At 36.8% G+C, this 27666-nt stretch overlaps 1 protein-coding gene and 1 long non-coding RNA gene across 4 annotated transcripts in view; one reads left to right on the forward strand and one right to left on the reverse strand.

The window, feature by feature from the left end:
* Positions 1-1614: 1614 nt before the first annotated feature.
* LOC131433137 (uncharacterized) overlaps positions 1615-27666 on the reverse strand; it is a 28438-nt gene continuing 2386 nt past the window's right edge. The window contains exons 3-7 of one of the 3 annotated variants that reach the window (XM_058599971.1): positions 24802-25123; positions 24090-24205; positions 14765-15283; positions 13925-14084; positions 1615-1745 (exon numbers count right to left, since the gene is read on the reverse strand). In XM_058599971.1, the coding sequence (XP_058455954.1) occupies positions 1690-1745; positions 13925-14084; positions 14765-15283; positions 24090-24205; positions 24802-25123 (1173 nt within the window). In that variant the 3' untranslated portion in view covers positions 1615-1689. The other 2 variants (XM_058599970.1, XM_058599969.1) reach the window with 2 other exon arrangements.
* Positions 8549-9943, forward strand: LOC131433148 (uncharacterized). The gene is made up of 3 exons (XR_009230026.1): positions 8549-9587; positions 9658-9745; positions 9813-9943. It is a non-coding gene; the product is annotated as an uncharacterized LOC131433148 (long non-coding RNA).

Consider the following 27666-nt stretch of genomic DNA (forward strand, 5'->3'; position numbering starts at 1 on the left):
AAAGAACACGCATTAAAAACATGGCAACGCGTCGAATCACTCGAAGCGTTGCTGCTTTGGAGGAGTTGTACAAGGAAAACGAGGAGGACAGCGTTACAGAGAATGACAGTGACACCGACGACGCCGTAGGTGCGGAAGAGGAAAGTTCTCACGATTCTGAAACAGACGCAGAATCTGAAGGAGAGCCATTGTCAGGCGAAGAAGAAGCAGCTGCTCCGAGAGGCGAGTTTTTGGATTCTCGTGAGTTGCCAGAAGAAATGGACATTCGCGATGAGTTTGTCGATAATAGACTTCCAAAGCAAAAGAGATGTAACTTATGTCCAAGTTCCTTTGACCGAAAAACGTATTATAAGTGCCTTAGATGTCATAAGGCGATGTGTAAAGAGCACGTAGCGAAACTGTGCTGCGAGTGCGGCAATATTATGTAACATGACTTGTGTAACTTTTTAATAATAAATATTCGCCTTTAACAATTATGTTTGGTATTTATTTATATGATACTACTCAACAATATCTGAGAAACAATTTTTTTACGCTCAAAGTAATTAATTTTAACCTTTATCATCATAAATCAACGAAACAACGTTTTTTCGCTAACTCGAAAAAACGCGTATTTTCATTTTTCAAAAAAAATATAGTTTTTGGAATAAATCAAAAAACTGTTATGGACATTTGTAAGAACTACTTTTTACCTTTCAAATGCGAGTTATACAATGTTAATATTTTTTTTTTCAAAAAGTTACAGCATTTTGAAAAAAAAATCGTTTTTTACAAAAAAAATTCAAGACCCGTTCACATTTTTCATTATAATTTTTTTTTCAATCAGTAAAATGATTAATCTGACAACTCTATTATATTTTTGAGACAATTTCACACAAAATAAAAAAAAAATTATTCAAATTGACAAAGAACAGCTCGATATACACCCAATCAAAGTCGCCGGGTTAGGCTAACCCTGTCCGTACTGAACGTAACTTTTTTATAGTCCGTACCCTGAGGGTTAAATTATTAAATTAAATTACCTATTGCGGAAGGGTTTTTCGAAGATATTACAAAATTTGATGGATAGTTTTACTAAGTGGGCCAAAATACCTCTGTTACCCTATATTCTGTTATATATATATATATATATATATATATATATATATATATATATATATATATATATATATATATATATATATATATATATATATATATATATATATATATATATATATATATATATATATATATATATATATATATATATATATATGTATATATATATATATATATATATATATATATATATATATATATATATATATATATATATATATATATATATATATATATATATATATATATATATATATATATATATAATTTAACTGCTCTGGCTTGCGGTTCAATGCAAAGGGCGCTGGTCTTATAAGCCAGTTGTCGTATGTTCGAGCCCCGACCGGAAAGGATTCTGTCGGTAGGATCGTAGTACTAGCCATGCAATAACTCTGTACGCTATGAATCGGCTGTGAAGTTTGTTGAAACAGAAATGCCAAATTCTACAAAAGGAATGTAATGTCTATGAGTCTTTCGGACTGTTTGTTGAATAATCATTGTTAAAAACTGTAGTTTAGGTAAATATTGTTTCTGATTTTGAGTTCTTTTGTATGGTAACATTGTTATTTATTTCTGTTTGGTCTGTTGCTAATTATGTGGGTATACTTGGCCTACTACTGGCGCAAGCCATTTAAACGGGTAGCCTGCAAAATTTAAAGATCATTTGTATAAACGATAATCTAACTTACACTTTAGAGAGAATATGAAAATTGTGCAGGTAGATCCACATTCAACGCAAAGTAACATTCAGAATTCCTATCACCAGTTGGATTAGTAATAATCATGTAGCCTCAACGTAATATCCAAACAGATAGAGTTTGATCGTCCTAACCATAATTTCAAGTAAAAACAAACATTTGGTAGCACTAAATTCACTTTGTAGTTGGTATATATCACTCAGATATAATGATGATTCCAATAGGCGTTTCAGTATGCGTATTGAAAGTGTGGATCTGTTAAGGTTGCACAGCAACTGCATGGGTAGCCTACAAAATAAGTCAATAGAAAACACGTATTTGCTATGTAAAATCAAAATTTGCATGTGAATAGCAAAGCATTCAATTTAATAAAAAAGGAAATATTTGCAAGTACATAGTGTAAACCCTAGTCTGTATTCATATTTATATATATATATATATATATATATATATATATATATATATATATATATATATATATATATATATATATATATATATATATATATATATATATATATATATATATATATATATATATATATATATATATATATATATATATATATATATATATATATATATACATGTGTGTGTGTGTGTGTGTGTGTGAGAGAGAGCGAGAGAGATAGAGAGTGAATACATACATTGATATTGCTTTTTTGGAACATATTTTACAACATTGTCATATTAAGGGGGTAGGGTCTAAATGATGAAAAAATCTTCATTTTTGCGATTTTTTATCAGAATTATCGTTCAATAAAATGAACTCAAATGCTTTGCATGATAAAAAGCATCATTCGAACAACATTTTGTAATTTTTTCATGGAACAATATTGAGAAAAAAGTCGGTGAAGAGGTATTTTTGAGGACGCTTCTCAAAAATCATGATTTGCGCAGACTAATCAGAAGTGAACAAATCAAAGAAGAATAGTTAGAGTAGAAGTTTTTCTAGGCCCCAACGTTTCTGTTCGATTTTTTTTTTAATTTTTGGTGGTTGCTCGAAGTGAAAACTATGAAACGGAACTACAACGAAAAGGATAACGTTGGGGTCTGGGTTTTTATATGTAGAAAGTGTGTGCAAAATTTGAACAAAATTGGTGCAGTAGTTTTTGAATGACGATGGACACGGACTTTCAAAACCTGCTTTCGTGAAAAACGCGTTTAAAGTTTTTGTTTATAAAATCAATGGTAACAATTTAGTACTCAAGGGAACCCGTAGGGTCTAATATTTTTTTCTTTTATAATATGTTATAATGAAACATTTCAAGAATATTTTGTCAAGTTTTTAAGTCGATCGAAGCAGAAATCTTGAGCCTGTGTGCCGAGCTCTTACTTCTTCGCAGTATGAGATAAGCAAAGATAAAGGCCCATAACTTACTGAGGTTTGTTCCGATAGGCTTGAAAATTTCACAGAATAGAATGTACTTCATTTGGAACAACAGTTTTTGCGTAGGAGTCTATTTTTTCTTCATATCTTTCATCGATTTGACTTCCTTAGGATATTTCCGTAGCCAACCTTATTAGCTTTGTACAACTCCAAAACATATTTCGAGTAATGGCGTAGAACCATTGCGTGCCCTTAGAAATGAAAGTAGACTCTTTTGGAGGCATTCCTTCATCTATACAGGGGTGGAATCATGTAAGGTGATTATCACCAAGTGATTATCACTTTTGAAAATTTGGAATCATGTAAGGTGATAATCACCAAGTTCTGTCACCACTGCTGAGAGGCTAACATCACTATCAAACGTTGGCATTACGTAAGGTGATAGTCACCGCGATTTAATCACCTTCATGTCAAAATGGAGGTGATAGCAATTTAGTTATCTTTTTCAGTAGTGATTTGATTTTTTGAGAAGTGGCTTTATAAATTATTGTCCGTTAGGTGAATTTCAAGCCACTGATATAAACCTACGAATATTGGTCGGAGAGGATAATTTTTTAATAAAATTCGTACTGATATTGTGTCAGAATTAAATACCAAAATGAAAAGTAACTTAGTTTATATAGTTTAAAGAATTCATAGAATGAACGGTAGTATTTATCAATGAAATCAATTCATTTATGTTATAATTATTATTTGAAGGAATATCATTGGGGTATTCGTAAAGTCAAAGATAAATTGCTTTCTGGAAAAGTGATAAGTTTATGAATGTAGACATCTCCTGTTGCACATAACGTAACATAAAAAAATCTATGCTAACATTTTCAGTAGAATTAGATGGCCGTGACTTAGTAAGCGACATATCAGTCTCGTTCAATTGAACGAGTAAAAAAGATTAAACTGCGTTCTTAATTTTCTTCTTGTGAGTTGAACTAAATAAGGTAATATTTTTGGACAATTAGTTGCTACTAATCATAGTGGATATTCGTAATACCGGTGGTTAAAATTTCCAAAATGGAGGTAGCATTTGAAAGCTCTGTGAAATACCATAATCGTAAAGTGAATGAAAACTATACAAGAAATTATTTAACGGATCTTTCTCAATGCCATCCGTTGTGAAACATCAAGAAGATCTAACAATTCGTGTCATTTCAAAGCTAGCAAATTTATCCCAAAGAATTGACTGTGACATTGATTTCCATTAAAAAATAAAAATCGGCGCTAAATTAAACCAACAAGTGATTTTTTTTATTTGTTTGTGCGCAGGTAATTTTTTTCAACGTAACTCTTCGATCCATACAAATCATCATTGATAAACATGACTCGAATTAAAGAAAAAAATTGAAAACTAAAAGAGTAAAACTTTAGATTTTAAAATATTTTATGGGTATACGCCACTTTCATATGTTACTCCTCCTAATATCAACGGTATACGCCACATTCATATTTTACTCCTGAAAAATTGACGTTTCTTGACAGGTGATAAATGGAGTGAAGTTGGCTCAATCACCGGTGATGGTGATAGTAAAGGTGATCACCTTCGGTGATTCCAAACATTCTGGTGATCACCTCGTTATCACCAGGAGGTGATAGTCACTTATCACCTTACATGATTCCACCCCAGGGTTCGCCATAAAACATTTTTTTAACTAGCGGTTATTTCGACATTGGTAACCTGTCACTTCCGATTTGACAGAAACTTAGTTTTATCCTTCCGCTGAACGAAAATGGTTGTGTATACGCTTGAGGAACGCTCCGACTGGGCTTGTGATCAGCTTGAAGAAGACGCCGATTTTTGCCAAAAAATCATCTTCTCGTATTGGGCACATTTTCATCTCGGCGGGTATGTTATTAAGCAAAATTGTCGCATCTGAGGGACGGAGAGTGACGGTTTGGTGCGGATTTTGGTCTCAGTGATCAGCGCAAACAGACGTCGCAGAATCTGCCGGAATTCTGCTTACACATACGTTTCGTCATCCACAATGATACAATGCGATTTTGTCAACATCTGAGTTTAGAGATTCCGTGCTCATGTTTTTACCACCGTATTCTGCTGTTCATTGTGATTCGGTGCCTTTTGAACTTTGTTAAAACTGCAGTTTTTCACCACATCTCTTACAGAACTGTTTGGATTCCTCTTGAAAGCCTGATCAAACCGCTTGTAATTCGTTTTACAATACGAAGATCCATCCTTCTTTCCTTCCGATCAACAGATACCTACACGTTCGTTGTAGCGATTTAAAACACGAGATATCGTAGATTGGAGAATTCTCTGCTTCCTACTGATGGCATGATGAGAAAGCTCCGGATTTTCAAGAAAAAATATTTTACACCGCTAGTGTCCTTCCGACTTCATTTTCTCAACGATTCCGAAACTACTGTTGTCACTTAAACCATGTAAACATCACTCATTGAACTAATTTTAAATGTGTATGCATTCTATTCGTGAATGCATGTTTTGATGCTCCGACAGAAGCTAATTAGAATGATGTCTATTAAATAGTTATTCTATAGTACGAATGTAGTTATGATGATAAACAACCTTTCGTTTGCGCGAAAAACAATAGTTATATCATCAATACTAAAAATTAGAGCAATTTTTCGGTCGCTCGAAATAATAAATAAAATCGTTCGAAATCTATATAATGTCGAATTTGAAAAACATTTTCATTAGAATTGAGGAGTACACTAAGGTCTTTTTTATGCGACTTTTTTTATGCGACTTTTTTATGCGAATTTTCAGAGTTATGTGGTTTCCCTTCTGCGGTTTTTTTATGCGAAGTTTCAGAGTTATGCGGTTATTTTATGCGAAGTTTCAGAGTTATGCGATTTTTTTATGCAGTACGTAAACTCGCATAAAACAAGACTTCAGTGTACTTCAAAATAGTAGGTCGCTCCTCTGAGTACTTAAAATCACCCACCTAGGATCAATACGTTTCGCCGGCCCTGCTTCCAATTCATGACTCGAACATCACATCCGGCTTGTTAGAACAGTTGAACTACCGACCCGGACTAGAATATGCAATGTATATCGACGATTATTAACGAAGGGTAAATTCACGCTTTTACAGTGCATACTGGATCACAGTTACGGTTACTGACCCAAGTAGCAAATGTAACATATTGATATTTCAAGATGTTCTACAATTGTTTTAAAATTGTTATTAATGTAGATATATTTAGAAAGGCGTTTGAATATATTAAAATCGGTTGTGCAACTTATCACTGTTAAGTTTCACAATGCTACCAAAAAAAAATATTGTAGAACAACTTTGAGTACATCTAAAACAAGTACAAGCAGCAAATCTCCAACTTGTCCATGTTCCACTAGTAGTTATAGAAATTTTGTCAAAAATTTCACATCGTCATGTTAAAAGCAAGTAACTATAACAATTGTGCATTTTAATAAAAAATGTTATTAAGGGATGAAGCCAATTTTAAAGGGCTATTTTCACGTTTCAAATCTGATTTTCTCAGAAACGGTGACGAATATCAAAAAACCCAACTGACAATCTCTTAGAAAATTAGTTTAGATTATTCTGTGAAAATTTCAGAATGATTGTTTGACTTTGGCGCTCGAGAAAGTCTTTTTTCTGAAGGAAGAATTGCATAGTTGAAAACGGCAACTTTCAACTTGTTCATTGAATATCTCGCCTTCAAAATCTATAGTGACGATGTCTAGATAATTTAATTTAGATGCGATTAGTGCAAAAAAACATATATGTTGTCGCGATGAAAATGAAGTGTAAGTTATTTTTGTGGAGGTAAGTCGATTTCTATGTCGGCGCCATTTTTGTTCCCTGGTAACGTAACGAAATATGAGAGAGAAATAAAATCGGCTCAAAAAGGCTGCCAAACAAGCGGCAGCTTTCTTGAATTTTATGTGATGTAGTCAAATTTGTAACCGAAAATATCAAAACTTTCTTGGCCACCCGCCCACATCGAGAGTCATTTTGCACATTTGCGAGAGAGCATGGAGAGAAATGTAATACGCACAGCTAGCCACGTGGTTTTATGCGACCTACTGGCCTTAGCCCTTATAGACTGACATAATTTTATCGGGCACAATATGTGTCGAAATGTGAAAATCTCTTGCGAAAGTAAAATATATGAGGTATTATTCTACTCTCCGCGAGGTACAAAAATAATAAGCCAAATTGAACATGCTGTAAAGAATATTTTTCTGCTAAGTCTGCAGATTTAGTAATGTCCAACTCATGAATTCTTGGGTTAGTGTGTGCAGTTTTCTTCGTTTTATATAAAAATTACAAGAAATTTAAAACTTTCAATTTAAAAGAAAGTTGTGTAGGAATTATTTGTTTGAAATGAGATCAAAACTTATAGACATAAAAACAATATTAGAAAAGTAGCAGAAATACAATATTACCTACGCAATGAAAACAAAACTCAATCCGAAAACTAGATATATGGTTTGCCATTTCCTGAAATAATGAGCAGACCTGGCATCACTTTAAAAAAATATTGAACGCAAAGTTAAGTTCATCAAAGCTTGTTTCATAGGTATAGATAACCGCTAATAGCACATTTAATAAAAATTATTACCTACAGTGCGTATCAAAAATATAGGATGAGAAAAGATAAATAATTATACTGCACTGTAGTTTAATTTAACCAGTATGATAAATTATAAAACGTAAAGCATTTCTTATTACGACCGTTTTTTCCTGAAATATTCACATAGTCATGTTTCCTATTATTTAGATAGTATAAAACATTGCGTTGTATGAACCCATTTTTATGTTATATAGTATAAAACATTGCGTTGTATGAACCCATTTATAACGTGCTACTTGGGCAATTATTCAATGTTTCGTATGAAACTTTGAATGTCTATTCAAACCATTCCGGTCCAGTTAAGTGTCGGCACAGTTCAGTGTACGAGCGCCAATATTCGTCCACATGTTTCAAGGCGTGTATTCACACTTGTGCGAAATCGTATCGTGTCGGTGCTGAGCTGGACAAGTGTGAATACATGAATTGAAACGAGATAAAGAGCATTACCGTACCGTGAATGAACAATGAGCTGCTGTGCTTTTCTGCAAATTCGTTCTTTGCACGTACAACATACGCATACTGAAGTTCAAAATTGGATTCACGTTAACGGGTTGATAACAATTGGTGTTGGAACTGGGTAAGTTGCGTGTTCAAGCAAAAACGACCTTTGAATGGTGGATCCGTATAAGATTTTGAATGAAGAACACACCAGAGCTCAATTGTGTAAAATATTATTTTACTGAACAATCCGTACACCTTATCCAAGTTACAGTCATCTGTAAAAAAAACTACTAAATTTCGACACACCCTATAGAACTCTGATGGTCTGTAAAATGGACTTTCTGCTTTCTGTTTCTTGCGAATGAAAATTCGAACACTTCAAATGAATCTGTCATTTTTTTGCGGAACTCTTCTTGAGTGTATTGAAAACTAACTTGACTGATTCAACACAGATTGAAAATGTATTGCAAGATGTACCCCACGATGTTATCAACTGGGGAAATATACGTTTTTCTGATAAAAATTATTTTGGAAGGTATAAATAAGCTAAGTCCTCAACGTCGGCTGGAACAGATGGTATCCCTTCTGTTGTATTTAAAAAGTGTGCGGGCATATTGTGCATACCCTAGAAACTATTTTTCAACGAATCGTTGTCACGATCAGTATTTTCTACACGCTGGAAAAAATCAGTTATGTTTACTGTGTACAAAAGGGAGTTAAGTGAAATGTTACAAACTATCGTGGTATAACCTCTCTTTGTGTACACTGAGAAAAGAATCATAGTAACCGCAACCTGTTTTTCATTGTCATTTCTACTATACGCTAAAATAGTAGCAAAGAGCATGATACATGACTATTCACCATCTGTATTGTATAAATTACTAGACAACAAAGACTACGACTTGACTAAACTATTTGTATTTATGACTTTTCTGGCATGGTCATACTGACAATGGTAGTCATCTCAAATATAAGAACAAATAGTTAAACTCACAATTTCTAGTAAGGTGAAATTGCTCTTGAGCCTTGATATATGAGAAGCGAAATAGTTATTGCTACCATGTGAATATGTTCACAGTATAATAATGTTACCATAAATAGATACATGGTTTGATAGACGATTATGAAGTTTGAAAACACTATTCATGTAGTCCATATCAACAGAATTTATGTAGTAATCACATTATCGTGTATTTTTTGTTTTTTAGCCGACTATGTATTTCATTTGTGCTGACTATACAAATTGTCAATAAACGAACGTTCTATGTCATTGTCACATAAAGTTACAATATAACAGAAAATTTCGTACGTGGGTAACACATCAGTGATTGATATGAAAAAAATATTTTATATGATGACTTTGTGTAATTTGGTAGGTCTTGCAGGTGAGTAAAGTTTGTAGCCTTAATAGTTTCCGTCATTGAAATTCAATTTTTCAACCATTTTTCCGGCAAGGGCTACGTTTTCCAGTGAAATCAACGTCTCGTGTACGATTTATTATTCATTATCGGTCGCTGTAGAAATAACATCCAACATATCGCAGGTGGGTAGCGAGGTTTACATCTGGACTTGGCTATTAATTTCTTTCATGCTGCTCATTCCTGCTTCAGGAAAAAAATCCACCGGACATCAGAGCCTTTGATCAACTGCTGCTACCAAACAATGCTCCTCAGTGTCCACGTTGCTATTCAACATTTCACTAGGCATGTCATCATTTAATATGATGTGAAAATAAAATAAAATTCCATGAAACTATTTTGTTGTTCTTGTTCTAGAGTACAAATTCATAAAACTTTTTAACATTAGCTCATGTTTTGCTGATCTTCAGCATTGTTGAATCAACCACTGCCTTTAGTTTCGAAATAACTAGAAGTGAAATGTTAAAAATACTATGGCTCTGGTTATAGCGAAAACTACAATGTAAATGAAGATTCGGTCATGGTTAGCCTAACCATCTCAATCGTATTAGTTATTCATACAATATAATGTTCAATATTACTATTCTAGAGCCGATACCATTTATAGTAAACATGAACTTGACTATTGTTGAAATCATCTGATTTAATAGTCGGCTGAAAACCACTATACGCTCATGGTCAAGTTGGCCCTCTATATAGTAACAGTTACCATTTTATTTTTCTGAGTGTAGGATCGAAGTAGAGTGCCTATTACTAGAGTGACGACAGCTGTTCGTTTGGAATGACAGCTACCAGTTCCAAACGAACAAACGACCTGTCAATTCAATGTAAAGCTAATGGAATGTTTTGAATTGTTGCCAACATTGCGGATGAGAAGTCGTCAATCTGGTTATAGGCTTTCTAGTTATAGGCACTCTTGATCAAAGCTGTTCGAAATCTTAGTAGGTGACGTTCTGTTCCGCGAAACAAAACACCTCGTTTTGTATCAAAAACATGGAAGATTGGTAGACACGGTTCATACGACTACATTTGATCGTGTAAATCATACCCTTCTGCTGGCCAAAAATTGATAAACTATATCATATATCGATTGATAAACTACAACGTACATCGATCGATTTTATTAACTGGTTGCGTGGTTGGTCGCTCTCTACCAGTGAAGCTTGGGAACGCTTAATTAGTTCAGAGTTGCACTATCGCCCTTCTGAATAACGTCGCATCGATTTTATGATCGTATTTCATTTGTATTCCTAATAACGCTAGCAAAATCAAAGGTAGCTAGGGTTCGATCGAAAAACTATTATTGTTATTCAGAATAAGGGCGTATATCTAGCGAATCTCTTGAAAAGGTGTTAGTTATTAGAGGTTTTAGGTGTACTTTTAGATTTACAATTTTCGTTTTGAGATCATTATTCATATATCATAGCACTGGCAAAAAGAAACCTTGACTTCATTACAAGAATTACTAAAGAATTCAACGACCCGTACTGCTTACGAGCTCTATACTTTTCACTGGTTCGTTCTATCCTGGAAGCATCATCACCGATCTGGTGTCGTTACACATGTAAATGAATCAACAGAATTGAAGCCGTACAATCGAGGTTTATTCGTTTTGCTCTTTAATCGCTACCATGGTGTAACCAAGCAGTGCTTCCACCTTAGACTGATCGTTGTCGTCTCCTCAACATGGAAACCTTAGTCACGAGGCAAAATATTTCAAGAGCAACCTTCGTAGATAAGCTACTTGCAGATCATATTGGTGCTCCTATTATTCTCTCGCAAATCCAAATCAATGTAGGGCAACGGCTCCCTATTTCATCTGAGCTCCTATTTCCATCTCATCCCTTCACCTCATTACTTTGAACATGAATAATATTCTAAAACCTACCTGAACCAAACTGTGAAATGTTTTAAAATGATTATGAAAGCTGTTGTCACACTTTCCTTTTGAAAGAAATGGTTTTAAGTTCTTCGTGTATCGTTTTTTCATTTAAAATAAACTCATTTTTCAATTTAGGACACATTTTCGTCTCAAGATTTACAGTTCGTCATGTTTCTGATTATCTACTAATCGATTCGTCTCAAAACATGATCACTTTTTCGCACAATTACACTACCATTGAATGCTGGATGACTTCATAATTAGTAATGTTCACTTGCCACTTGTTTAATAAACGATTTAAAACTTCAAGAATTACCCGACAAACAATAAAAGTCTTTAAAAATATGAGATGAAAGTTTTTCACTTAGTTCACTTGATTGCGCTTTGTTTTCATCTCATTTGGTTTCGCAAAGTTGCCAAGTTATCTCATATTGTTACAAAAAATAAATTGATTTTCTTCTTCAAATTATTACCAAAAAGTATGTTTTTGGTATCCGTGACATTAGTTTAATTATATTATTGATAATAATATATAAATAAAACTGTTTTGGCTTCGAATATTACCAGAAAGAGCGTGTTAAATACTAATGAAATAACCATTGTGGCAAATCTAGTAGCACTGGTTTCATTCCGCTATACGCCAACATAACGCTGTGAAGTGTGTGTGTATTTCATCGGCTGTGTACAGAGATGCCAGGTATTTTCATAGAAAATATGTATTACTTTGCATAGAAAGTCTATATCTGTTCTATCTGTTTTCTTTAATAAAATGATGTTAAAAGATAGTTCTTTAGATCTCCGTAAGTCATTGCCCCATTAATTAGATAATTCAACGAGTAAATTTTTTTACCAATAATAATAATGTGGAAAAATTCTGGTGGGTACGGTTGTATCGTTTGAGTTGTATATCTGGCAGCGGTAAGGCAGTCGGTCACCAGAATGTCTGCAAGCCATATTTTTCCAGCTGGCAGCGTTTAGTCAGCCATCTGGCAGCCATGCGAATGCGGGTGAGAGTGTAATAGTGGAATATTTTGTTTTGATTGCTGTCGCCATTGCTAATTTATAGGATGAATAAAAGATCAACGATAGGATGAATAAAAATCCATTGAGATGAAATTAGGAGCAGAGTAGTGAAAACATCATTAGTGTTTTTAGCTGTTTTATAAATATTAGCTCAATTTTCAAGAAATTTGAATCAATTTTCAACGTGGAGCAAGGCGAATGAAGCAGTAATATGAAATAGTTACAGTGATTTTAGTGGCTAAATCGGGGTTTGAAGGCGACGTCCTTACAAATGAGATGAAATAGGGAGCCCTTACCCTATTCCAAGCGTGTATGACCATTTTAAGTTTTCCATCTCCAATGACGCATTTAAAAATAGGCTTGGAGTATTGACGTAGTTTAGAGGAATTGTTTTGTAAGAAAATAATGTATTGCTTTTTTTTTAATTTGTACTATGTGAGCTTGTAACAATGTTTGTAAATCAGTGTTTCAAAAGATGTGGGGTTCTTTTCTTCAGATATTTGAGCCAACTATAAAATGGATTACTTCCAACAAACGACTATATAACCAAAAATTTGTCAAGTGATTATATACATATTTCAATACGTATGGCTTTTAGCTTATTTTCCGTAACCGTAACCAATCTACATGTTCAATAATTTACGACATATTTGTGTTTTTATAGTAGAAGTACAGAAGACCCATGTTAAATAGTTTTGTGCAAATAAATGAAACAAGTAGTGCGATTTCGGAATTAATATACAAGCTGTTTATTCTTCAACAAATATATTTCGTTAGACACAATCAACTCAAATAACTTATTCGCTATTAAATGTTTAAACTAATGTTCTAATAAAATCCAGAGAAAAAAAACAAGTTCAAAACATGAGTTTGTATTTTCATAAATATGTATTACAATGGAATGCACAATCTTTATGAGTTAACTATACTAATTTATAAGTGAATCTAAAGGACGGAGTCAATTTTCGCAGATGCTCAAATGTGTCTTCAAGATTTTCTGTCTGTATCACATTTGTTAATTTACTTTATAAGTACTGGTGAAGCGTACTGTGAAAATACTTGAAATATACAACCAAATTGATTAAGAATTATTACGTTTAATTAAACTTTAAATTTAAGTATTTTATTGTCAGCTAGATCCATTGAATTGTTGAGACATTTGAAATTATTCATTGAATTTGTTAACCAAAAACGTACATTTAATGCACTCATATTTGTTTAACAGTTAGTACATCAGTTTAACCATCACATTTTTGTCGAGTTTTAATTTTATGTAACTAATTAAGGCACTTTCCACCAGTCCGACCGAACATGCAACCGAATATGTATTATTCACAAGACTAGCCGTACCACGCGGAAGCCGACACCCAGTAGGAAAAACTACAATATTTAAACTTGCCTCGTGGTTTGCATTTAAGATGATACTCAATATACTGACAAGGGCACTGAAACTGACGACAATGGCGTGCCGGTTCAACGGAAGTTACGTCTATTAGCCCTCGCATTGATTGGTTACCCCAACGGGAGGCGTAGCGCAGCAATAGTAGAAGTCCACGTTCCTGTAACAAATCACGTTAGAAGCTTTTTGCATATTCGACCCGACAATTTTGTCGCCTTGTTAAGTACAGTGCTGAATACTACTGCTTAAGATAGACTCATACAAAACCCTTCACCACTGTTATACTTATAAGTATTTAATTAGATCGAGGCACAAATTATCAACATATTTGTACTTGTTGTTAGTGGAAATGTAAATGTTAGTTTCGTTATGAGATGTAAATTTCTTCTTAACAGTATGCTTCACTACTAAAATTAACAAAACGATATCCTTTTGGCGTATTACGACTATTATACTATTTTTTTTAGGTTGAGCATTCAATTTAGATCTGGAATCCTAATCTTTGCACCCATTGTCGTAGTGATGCACAACAAATCCGCGGATCTTCCTTTGGCTTTTTATGAAGTAGAACCTCCTCAGCATACTGGCAAGGGCAGTAGGCAGTGGGAATATGTCTAGGAGATGAAACGATGCCATTTTCTTCTATTGTCCAATCGAGCCGACGTCGGAGATAATCCTTACCCCATCGCTGCAGATATCGCAAGAAAATTTCCTCTGCTCTACCCTAAATTTAATCAATAATATTTACATAAACTCACGAAAAGTTTAAACGTTACATGCAATTTAAGTAATCCCTTAAAAAAAACTCGGATGAAAATGATAAAACTTTTGTGTCCATACCTGCTTTCTAGATAAGCGTGTTGTGTTGGCTCCTTGTATAACAATATCGTTTGTGGAAACGTCTAGTCGGCTCTCCCAGCCTGGTTCTATTGTGTTGCCGTTTTGTTCACTTCGTTCGATAAACTCATTGAGATAGCTGATACATTGCGAAGGTTCGAAGTACATGAAGCAAAGATTCACTTTATGGCATGAGATATGACCTCGGTCATCCAAGGCAAGTAGAATTTTATGTCGTATCAACTGTTTATTCACTCGAGCCATACAACGTTGAAGTCCACGTGCCAAACGTAACTTGACCCACATGCATAGGAAGATGGCAGCTGCATTCAGGAAGAGCCATCCGACTCCTAACGAAAATAGTGTGATTCCAACCAAGCCGGAAAATAGTAAGCCCAATAATACTATAAAAGCGAACATTATCCAAACGACCAGTACCCGTTTATAGCAAATATTGTACATGGTAAATCGATAATCATTTACCAACGTTTCCATTGCATGGACATACTCTTCTACAGTAAGCTGAAAATAAGAAGCAAAATGTTTTTTAAAATAATATTAGTACTTATGATTATATGTAATAATGACTTATAATAAATAATTAGGTACTTTTCCGTTATCCGGGAGCAAGAAAAAATATGCCTAATGCTTTGATGCCTGTTATGCCCATATTTTGCTGCCGCTTGTTTCTAAGGCAAGTATACCTAATTGAAGTAAATATACTCAACTAATCAATATTAAGCTTTGGGCAGACCATGTCAGCTTGTAGCGAATTCAATCTTATCATGTCAATTGTATTGGAGCACAGTGCTGCTATTTTGGCACTCACGAATTTGACATTTCTCTCCCCTACTTCTATGTACGAAATTCGATGCGGACCCGCCTGAGGGCACTATGCTCGCAGAATAGAATATTGCCAATGATTTGTTCGGGAAATGTGAGAGCTGGATATCTTGTTAATATGATGTCTTTGATATAATGTTAATATGATGTCTTTGCTTTGGGTTAACTGCTCTGCGATGCGCTTACAGAAAAGTGTACAAGAAGCTGCCACTTCCGATTAGTCATTGGACGACTCGAAGAGCCTCAACTCGTTGGCTTTGCAGCTTGGAGTAGACCGGGCAAACGGGAAGATTACAGGATTGTTCGTGAGAGGCCGCGTCGACACGGCGGCTGGGGGCCACCGATCTATGTTGACTTCGTCGGGTCCGCCAAGTAAACATGTAATAAAACACAAACGGTTCATCCGATTTCAAAATTTATTGTTTTCATATTAAAGTACAATCCTTCCGGTTAATTGTGGAATATAATTTCATTCAAATGGCTGCCTCGGCTGGCCTTGCAGTACGCCATACGGTCGGTCCAGTTTTTTAGTACATTTTCGATTGTATGCAGCATTATTTCAGCTATGGCTGCACGAATGTTGTCCTTCAAGGCTTGAATTGTCTCAGGCTTGTCATAACACTTATCGTTGACAGCCCCAAAAAAAAATAGTCTAACGGCGCCAAATCTCAGCTTCGAGGCGCCAAACGACATCCGAATTTCGACTGATAATTCGATCTTTGAAGACTGTGCGCAGAAGATCGATCGTAGCGTTGGCTCTGTGGCACGAAGTGCCGTCTTCTTGGAACCACAGTGAGTGCTCATCTTCCGAGCTGAACAGACGTCTTTGTCAACGCGGAAGTTACAAACGAGGCGAGCTATACAGCGTAAACTGTTAAAATTTTTCTTATGCTCATCGTCGAGCCGTTTAGTGTCGCTGCGCGTCCAAACGAATCCACGATGGTGCGTCGGGAAAACACTTTTAGAATTGACTTCTCTAATGTTCCGAAGAAACCGGACATTACGCGCGTGCACGGCTTTTGTGCAACCATCCTGGGTCTGAAGAAAGGTGAAGTACTTCGGATACAGAACAGCAGAGCTCTCGGTGTTTCGTTCGTAAAGGTCACTGACCTAGCCATCGCACAACGAATTTGCGAGGAACACGATAACAAACATGGGATTGCAGTAGACGGTAAAAAATACCCGTTGCGAATAACTCTAGAGGAGGGAGCAGTTGAAGTGCGGCTCTTCGATTTGTCGGAGGACGTTTCGGATCTAAAAATTTGCGAATTCCTTGAGAGATACGGAGAGGTCGACATACGAGAGCAGAAAACCGGAGCCGACAGCGATTTTCCTGGCATCTCGACCGGTATTCGCATCGTGAAAATGTTAGTTAAACGAAACATTGATTCGTGGGTCACGATCGATGGCGAAGTGACACAAGTGTCGTATTTTGGACAACTTCAAACGTGCCGGCACTGCCGTGAACACATATACATCGGAGCTACTTGTGTGCAAAACAAAAAACTGCTTGTCCAGAAGTCGTACGCCGATGCCGCCAAGCAGACAAATTCTCCCCACGCTATCACGAACACGAGCCCCCCGGCCGCCAGTGTGAGACAGGTAGCCTCAAACTCGGCTAAGTCGGCAAGCATGCCGCCGCCGAAACAAATTCTCCCACGTCAACAAAAGCAGATTTTGTCTCCACCGGCTAAGACCGAACAAAACTTCCCTGCGCTATCGCCCGGCCCGTCTGAAACTCATTACCCCGACGGTGAAGCGTCAGCCGAAATCATCGAACCCGATCATAACCTATCAGCCACCAACACAGTGGCTCGCAAAAACACGCTTAGCAAATCTGACGGAAACGAGACAGACTCGTCGGTTGGTTCGTCTAACTCGAGAAGGCAACTTCGTCATCGCCCAACGGGGAAAAAACCTCGGGTGGACAACGAGAATGACAAGCGAGAAGAAGGCGATCTACCGTTGTAATGGCTGAATACTTCAGTTACAACCTCGGTACTATAAATATAAACAATATCACGAACGCCACGAAGCTAGAGTCACTTCGGACATTTGTCCGAATGCTGCAGCTTGATATCGTATTTCTCCAAGAAGTAGAGAGTGAGCAGCTCTCGCTTCCTGGTTTCAACATCATTTGTAACGTGGATCATGCGAGAAGGGGAACGGCAATCGCGCTCAGACACCACATACAGTTCTCTCACGTAGAGAAGAGTCTGGATGGTCGTCTAATTACAGTAAGGGTGCAGGATACAACCCTCTGCAACATTTATGCGCCCTCAGGATCATCGGTTCGAGTCGAAAGAGAACGTTTCTTCAACGAAACATTGGCCTACTACTTGCGTCACAACACCCAGCATGTCATCCTCGCTGGTGACTTCAATTGTGTCATACGTCCTAGCGACGCCACAGGAGCCAATTCGAGTCCGGCACTCCAGACTACTGTTCAACAGTTACAGCTGCAGGACCTGTGGTTAAAACTCCATCCGTCAACACCTGCACCCACATACATTACACACAATTCGGCATCTAGACTCGATCGTATCTATGTAAGCAGAGGGTTATGCGAGCACTTGCGAAGCGCCGCTACGCACGTTTGCTCTTTTACCGACCATAAAGCGCTGACTGCGCGCATTTGCCTACCCCACCTAGGTCACGAACCAGGAAGAGGGTACTGGTCGCTACGACCGCATCTGCTAACCATCGATAACCTAGAGGAATTTCGGTGTCGGTGGCAGTATTGGACACGTCAACGACCAAACTTTCCTAGTTGGATGGAATAGTGGACAAAATGCGCGAAGAAAATTATTATCAAATTTTTTCGTTGGAAAACTAACGAAGCCTTACGCATTTTTAACGCCGACTACCAACGACTCTACACTCAACTACGCGCCGCATATGATGGGTATACTACCATAATCCTTCTATGTTAGCTACTATCAACCATCTCAAAGCACAAATGCTATCAATGCAAAGAGAACATGCACGAAATTTTAGTCGTATCAACCAGACTTTCGTAAGCGGAGAATGTTTATCTACCTTCCAGCTGGGAGAAAGACGGCGTAAGAAAATAATCATCACCGAGCTGCAGAGTGAGCAAGGCGATAACATGCATGACCCCCGAGAGATCGAACAGCACGTGCTTCAATACTTCCAGGACCTTTATACAGCGGAAGCCGCGGGGCAGGTTGAGGGAGAGGAATTCGTATGCGAGAGAACGATACCTCCAGGAGACGAACACAATGCTGCTCTAACTACCGAGATCACAGTCGAGGAAATCAAAAATGCCATCCGCACATCCCCGAAACGAAAGGCCTCAGGGTTTGATGGTCTACCCATCGAATTTTACCAGAGAGCGTTCGATGTGATATACCGAGAGCTGTTCTTCGTAATAAACGAAGCATTAACTGGTGATCTACCACCGACATTTACCGAAGGGGTAATAGTTTTAGTGAAAAAGAGAGGTAGCGATGAGACAGTGAGAGGCTATCGCCCGATCAGCCTACTAAATGTGGACTATAAAATATTGAGTCGTGTGAAGAAAACACGATTAGAGCTCGTTCTCCGAAATCATCGGGTTTTGAGTGACGCACAAAAATGCTCAAACGGTAGCAAAACCATCTTCCAGGCAACTCTTTCGCTAAAAGATCGGTTAGCGCAGCTGATCACGAGAAAGCAAATAGGAAAACTGATTTCGTTCGATCTCGATCATGCTTTCGATCGTGTCTCTCATTCGTTTCTGTGTCGCACCCTACTCTCTATGGGAATCAATCCGAGATTCGCTAGTTGGCTCTCTCGAGTGCAAACCATGTCTACGTCCCGACTTCTCGTGAATGGACGTCTATCACAACCATTCCAAATCGAACGATCTGTGCGACAAGGAGACCCGATGTCGATGCTTCTCTTCGTTATCTACCTCAACCCCCTCGTAGAACGACTGGAACGCGTCTGTGGAGAAGATATATGTGTGGGATATGCAGACGATATCACCGTGTTGGTCACAACAACAGAAACGATCGAACGATGTTTTCAACTGTTCAACTGCTTCGAAACGGTATCTGGATCAAAATTGAATCGTCAAAAAACAGTTGGTACACACTTAGAAAATTTCGCAGAATTCGGTAATTTTTTACCGAATTTTCAACAGCTGAACGTTCGGTAATCAGTTCGGTAATACAATTGATTACCGATCGTTCGGTAATTGCTGAACTGTCAAACAACTACCGTAAACTGTAAACCAAATGGATCTAACTGATTGTTCGGTAATTTGTTATTTGTTTGTTTTCCTTTGGTTAAAATTCTTTTATTTTCGGATTTCAAAAAACAACACATGTTCACAAAAAATGAATGAAGAAAATTGAATTTTTAATTTAATTCCAACCTGTTGTGGCTATGGTTTTATTCTACCTTCCAAAACACCGCACAATCCGTCGAGTCCACCAGAAATCACCCTCGAACGATTTGTGTAGGGAGCAAGTGGACAAGTGATACAAAATTATTTTCTGCCTATAAGTAAACAAAAAGCTTTTAGTGATTCTAATGTTTCAAAAATTTTAACACCTGTACCTTAATCCATTCGATGAACTCTTCAAGATTTTTTTCGTTTGGTTTATAAAAAGACTCTTACTGAACATTTTATCAATTTTTTGACAGTTAGTTTTCACGACAATCAGTATTTACAGAAGTTCGGTTATTGGAAAATTATTTTACCATGCGGACGGTAGAGTTTTACCGTACTCAGCGACTATTCAGATTTACCGTATGAATTGTATATCTATTCACAGGATTCGTTAATGAAAACTTGCGTAACACTGATCGTCCGGTAAAAATTTGCATACTTTTTGTAAAATGACGTTCATGTGCCGAAATATCGGAAACTTCTATTGATTACCGAAAGTTTTCGTCAAAAAAATTACCGAACAACGGAATGGAATCTTGGTGTGTATGGATGTCGGTTTCATTAATGGAAATGCGATGTCGGTGCCGGGACTGCAAACTGCCGAGACGATAAAGGTACTCGGTGTTATTTTCGCTAACTCGGTGCGGGAGATGGTGAAGCGAAACTGGGATCCTTTAGTTATCAAAGTGATACAAATGATGTGGATGCACAACACGCGCACTCTAAATCTTCAACAGAAAGTGATACTATTGAATACCTTCATCACGGCGAGGGTATGGTATCTATCGTCAATTATCCCACCACAAAACATGCACTCCGCACGAATAACATCGGCAATGGGGTCGTTTCTATTTCGTGGAACACCAGGACGTATTCCAATGCACCAGTTAGTCCGAGACAAAACGCAAGGTGGACTAAAGCTACAGCTGCCGTCCTTCAAAAGCAACGCGCTTCTTATAAATCGCCATCTGAAGGAAATGGATTTCCTTCCTTTTTATCGCTTCCTTTTAAACCAAAACATCCCGATTTCCGCCGACTTTCCTTGTCTCAAAATCTTGCATCAGAAAATTCCTGTGCTTCCCCGTCAAATCGTTCAAAACTCCACCAGCGGTGAAATTCATTGCTTTTACTTGGAACAAACGGAACTTCCAAGGGTAGAACGTAACCATCCAGAATTGAACTGGAGGAATATTTGGAAAAACATTTCTACGAGACAACTATCGTCGAACCAACGCAGCGATCTGTATCTCTTGGTTAATGAGAAAACAGCGCATCGCAAACTCTTGCATGTGATCGGAAGAGCGGATAACCCAAACTGTTTGCACTGTACAGGAAGCATCGAAACGCTTACACACAAATTCTGTGAGTGTCCGCGTGTGACTGCAGCTTGGTCATATCTGCAGCGAAGAATAACTACAATCCTGGGTGGCTGGCGAAGGTTAACTTTCACTGATCTGCTGCGGCCTACACTAAATAACACGCAAACCACAATGAAATACGAAATATTTAAATTACTTACAAAATACGTCAACTTCATTCTAAACCAAATGAATGATATCGACCTAACAGAGCTAGAGTTCGTTTTGAATCTAGAAGAATGAAAATTATGAGTTTGATCAAAGATGAGTTGTAAATAGTTATCCTAAGCGAAATAAACGATATTTTACAAAAAAAAAAAAAAATCTTTGAAGACTGTGCGCAGAAGATCGATCGTAGCGTTGGCTCTGTGGCACGAAGTGCCGTCTTCTTGGAACCAAATGGTGTCCAAGTCTTCCTCTTCAAGTAACGGGAAGAACCATTTGCTAATCATGGCGCGGTAGCGCTCGCCATTGACCGTGGCGGCGACTCCTGCCTCATTTTCGACGAAAAATGGCCCAATGATGCCGCCAGACAAAAATCCGCACCAAACCGTCACTCGCAGAGGATGCATCGACTTCTCCATGATAACGTACGGGTTTTCCGTCCGCCAGATGTGACAATTTTGCTTATTAACATACCCGCCCAGATGAAAATGTGCCTCATCCGAGAAGATGATTTTTTGGCAAAAATCGGCGTCAAGTAGATTTTCAAAGTAAAACTGCACTGTTTTCACGCGTTCATCAAGCGTATACACAACCATTTTCGTTCAGCGGAAGGATAGAACTAAGTTTCTGTCAAATCAGAAGTGACATTAAAGTTACCAATGTCGGAATAACCGCTAGTTAAAAAAAAGTTAGATGGCGGACCCTGTATGTGGCTATACGGCGCTATAAAGAAACATTTACAAACTAATAACTATTTCGCTGACCAGGTCGACCTGAAACTAGGTGCATTCACCTTAGTAAATTACATTTACATTAGCTAGAAACACGCAAACCGTCTAAGGTATATTTTTTATTAAATTATCTACACATTTTAATAAGTGCACAGAGAATAATTATGCCTTTCAATTTCTTTGAAAACAATGTACCCGTTTTACTCATGTTTCAATAATGCCTTACTGAGACACAATTTAATTGTGATATAAGCCGAAGCCGTACATGATACATTTTTTGTTAGTTTTGCAAGTCTTTGGCACTCCTATTAAAGATCTTCAAGCATCTGATTTTGTGTACTGCACGCCAATTCAGGAAAGTAGATTTTATTGTCAACTTCTTTTACCGAGCAGCATAAGTTATTAACCTATTTTGTAGGTATCGATTTACCACTTGGTCATTTTGTTTCAAAATACTTCGAAGTCGATTTTCTGCTAACAGAACTATTGCATGTCTTGCACTGCAATCCTATCAACACTAAACATCCTTCCAGGTCGGGACTCGAACATACGACAATTGGTTTGTAAGACCCGGTATTCTATGTACTAAGTCGCCAATCCGGGACAATCGATTTACAACTTACACACTGGTTCTACGCTTTTCTGGCCGGATCTAGCATCGTGCCATTACTCGAAAGACGTTCTGAAGTGGTACAAGGCCAATGAGGCAAACTTCGTGCCGAAGGACTTTTTTTAAAAGGACGTCATGAAGCAACACTCAAGGAAGTAAAATTAGAAGATATGAAGAAAAAATGGATGCCCATGCAAAAAAAAGTTGGTCAAAACGCTGTACAAGACCTTTTGAGTAGTGTTGAGAGGACCATTCGTGCAGTTAGACATGGTATGAATAAAGCGAACATGGAAAAAGTTGAATAATATCTTTGATTTGATTCCCTAAAAGGTTGAATGGGTGTATTTTGCCGAATATTTTCTTGTAATTCGTAGTACTGCTTATCATTATAAATGTCCGTTCTCGAGCTATTTAGAACAACAACAATCTGTGCAACCGCATTTTGCAAACATCATTCACATTCATCGAACAATTTCTCGTGGACGAATTCATCATTGGACAATTCACAATAAAACACTCCTACATTTCGGCGGATTTCATTATTTCACGTGAACTAGAACTCCGAATATTGCATTGAATTCGTTGTTTAGCGTAATCAATCAATAACAGCCGAGAGATGGAGTGAACAAATTTTTGTTTTTGTATGACCTTCGAATTGTTTTAGTGGTTTCTGAAGATGAACAATTAAAATAAATATTATATGAAGTAACGAATACCTAACATACCATTAGTACAATACAAAAGTGATCGACCTCGTTTACATTAAGGTTCTACTGACAATCTTGAAGAAACAGACATTGTTGAAAAACGCTAAATCAGTTTTCTTCGCAATGGTCAGGAAAATTTTCGTGAAAAGATATCATTATTTGCAAAATAAAAAGGATTTATCTTTTTTTGAAATTCCACTTAACGACAACTGAGGAAACTGCTTCTGCATTTTTCTACAATTGCTGTTTTTCTAAAATTGCCTCTTAAAATCAATGATTGTGTATTCTTCATTTTTATGAAGGTCTAGTGTGAAAATTAGCTCTAAATTTATTATTAAACGTGTTGTTTGGAAACAATTGCTTACAAATTGAACTCAACTACTTTCTCTCATAAATAGTAAATCTTGCCCAATGAATATTATTCACCACTCATTCATTCTAAATTGTCGGTACGGATCCCAACAGATTTAGATAAAATTTTCAGAGAAACCATTCAGTTATTACATTATGCTTACCGTCAAACCTTGTGCCATTAGTTCCTCCGGCACAAGTTCTGGTCGAAATACTGCAGGTGTTATCCACGGCCAACGAGTGTTAGTTGGTAGTAATGTCACTATCACATCGCCGTTTGCTGAAATGGTAAAACACAGTAATAGAGTTTTAACGAATTTTAACTTCTATGGTTTTTTTAAAGTTTGAACTAGTTTAGATGTTTGTTCTCTGTGCCATAACTTCCGAGTCAAGCGTAAAGTTCATTGATAAGGAAAAATAAGCAGTGGCAGTTTCTCTCTCAATATAATCGTCAAAATTTCGAAAAACTGCTGGATATGGGAACATAATCGAATTAAGAGATTTTCAAATACGCTAGCTCAGCATAATATTATGGTTTTTTTTTCAAAATATCTTATTATGAAGAATAAAAGCCATTTTAAATCCCCCCTCGGCCAGAGTAGCCCATAAAGGGAAAAAAAGAAAAAGAAGAATAAAAGCAATTTTCAATCGGTAAGTTTAATGGGCAAAGGGTTTTTACCCCCTAATTTATTCTAGGTGCACATAACCAACTTTACTTGCATTTATGTTGAACCATCAGGTCGGAGGAAGCAATTCAACATATTTTACAGTACAGTAAGTATTATGTTACTTACTTCATTCCATGGGAGCATAAATCTACTTTTAATTAATCTAATTTTGATATGGAAGACATCGTGGTGTATCAATGAAACTTACCAAATCCCTCGCGAACACGACCTGTCGATAGTTCAATTGTGCGCATCGACTGGATAGGTTGAACAACATTGACTGACTGTTTTGGGATATCTATGACTGCCGGTTGTGATGTTTTGTTGATGGTATTCGCTGCAGTCGTTACCGTTAACATGGATGAACCACTAGAACTTATTGTGGCAGTACCCTGTTTTGGTGTTGCTGGTAACCTTGAATCAACAGTGACGTGAACCGATTCTGTTGCTAGTACCGCCGGTGTCACATTTTCATTTGCAGGCGCTGTCATTGATTTAATGGAGGAAGGAAGTTGCAAAGCTTTTGCCTCCTGAAAAAAACGAAAAATGCTCAACTGTAGAGACCAAAGGTGACCTTTTTATTTTGACTATATTATGATCTGTAATTACAGAGATCAGACATCCTAATTTAAACTTTTTTTTCTAAAAAGCTGTTTAAAGCATACAAATGAAAATTCATTTAAAATAAACGTTGCGAACGACTTTGCACGCATGAATTACCATTGTATGCAAGCTCAAACGCAAGAGCCCATAATAGATAATTTCCGGGGCTCAAAGCGCCACTAAATGCGAATTGCTGCTGGATCATCACTTTGTCAAACAATCGTAACATTTCTTACACATGTTGCAATCTCTACATGGATGTCTGTTCTCTGTGCTATATATTGCTTAACTTAGCCTAATTGATTGCCAGTGAATAAATATGTACTTAAACTATAATATTATATATAAAACACTTAACCAAAGTATTAAAAATTGACATCTATTCATTGAATAACTCTCTTCAATAGTCTCACCATCAGCCTGATTTAGAACCCATTGTCTCAAATGTCACGGAGATTTCTACCTGGCCATAGAGACTTATTAATTTCCGGATTCCGGAGTAACAAGCAAAGCAGTGTTCTGATTTTACAATCATTTTGTGGAATTCGATTTCGCATTCGGTTCTTAGCATACAGAACCATTGCCTGACTAGTGTTTCTGGTTCTGTAAACATGTAAATTTACATGTTTTAGCACTTAAAAGTATGTCAGAATGAATTGAATATAAGTTCTATTTACTGTAAAATTGAGTTATTTTCGAAGCTCATATATGTCGGTCTAAAAAGACGTAAATTTACACGATTTTTTCTAGGTGTGTAGGTTTGCGCCCGACCATACGACAACTGGCTAATAAGACGAGTGTCCTATAGAGTTTTCTATACCCAGCGCCACATTTCATTAAAAATTTATTTTGCATTTCCAAAAAAGCACAGAAATTTTATTATCTTGATGAGAAGTTTTATCACATTAATCCATCGTATGGGTTGGACATTACATGGATTCCCATGAACAATGAAGCTCATATATGTCGGTCTCAGAAGACGTAAATTTACACGATTTTTTCTAGGTGTGCAGGTTTGCGCCCGACCATACGACAACTGGCTAATAAGACGAGTGTCCTATAGAGTTTTCTATACCCAGCGCCACATTTCATTAAAAATTTATTTTGCATTTCCAAAAAAGCACAGAAATTTTATTATTTTGATGAGAAGTTTTATCACATTAATCCATCGTATGGGTTGGACATTACATGGATTCCCATGAACAATGAAAAAATATTCAACTTTCACAAAGATTGAATGTCTGTGTGTTTGGCAGCCTTGTCGAGGAAATTTTATTTCTCTCACCTTTTTCAGAATGCTATCAGGAAACTAAAGCGAAAAAAATGGTGAATGCATTGAAACTGACTTTGTTTCACAGAAAAATACAAGACTTTATTTTTATCGCGATAACATATATGTTTTTATGTACTAATCGCATCTAAACTAAATTATCTAGACTTTGTCACGGTAGATTTATGATACAAGTCTTCAAAGCCGAGATATTCGATGAACAAGTAGAGGTATGCATTTCCGAGCGTTCCAATTTTCAGCAGTTCTTCAGTCAGAAAAAATACAACACGACCGTTAAACTCAATGAATCATTCTGAAAATTTCACAGAATATTCTCAACTAAATTTCGAAGACATTGTCAGGTGGGTTTTTCTATATTCTGCACCGTTTCCAAGAAAATTCAATTTGAAACGGGAAAATAGCAGAAAACCTACCACTTTACGGTACTGTCCTCAGTCCTTAAGCGTGTAATTGATATAATAATAATAATTCAAGCTGTTTAGAAAGCGATACGTAAAAGATTATACCATTTGAAAACGACATATGGCACAACTATAGAAATTTTAACATACTTTTATATGGTGAGCATGAACATGGACACTTACTACAGCGTGCACTGGATGATTTCTATGATATGGGAGGAGGAATCTCAGAGAGGGCTACGGCAAGGTGATGCACACCCTTGACTTTTGTTTGCTTTGCTTTGAAAGTTGTAATTCAAAGAGCGAGGATCGGCACAACTTCACATTTTCGCTGACGACGTTTTTATTGTGACACGTAACTTTAGGAAGATGATCTAAACATACATTGGATTGGAATCTGAAGCTAGCCGCATATGGCAGGCTATAAATATCGTCCGTTACAGTTCTTCGGTTCAGAGGTCACTGTGGTCGATCAAGTTAAATACGTCGAGGTTATTCTTGATTCAAAACTAAATTGGTCTGCTCACATTGACTTCAGGATTAAAAGAGCTTGCATGGCTTTCGGCCAATGCAGACGAGCTATTGAAAAATCTTGGGGACTCAAACCCAGATACATTCATTGGATCTACACAACTATTGTTAGACCAATTTTAGCATATGGATGTCTTGTATGGTGTCAGAAAGGAGAAGTCGCGACAGTTCAGTCAAAGCTAAATCATCTCCAAAGGATGGGCCTAATGGCGATGACAGGAGCCTTCACGACAACTCCTACTGCTGC

This window comes from Malaya genurostris, chromosome 2 (assembly GCF_030247185.1).
Source record: "Malaya genurostris strain Urasoe2022 chromosome 2, Malgen_1.1, whole genome shotgun sequence".
NCBI lineage: Eukaryota > Metazoa > Arthropoda > Insecta > Diptera > Culicidae > Malaya > Malaya genurostris.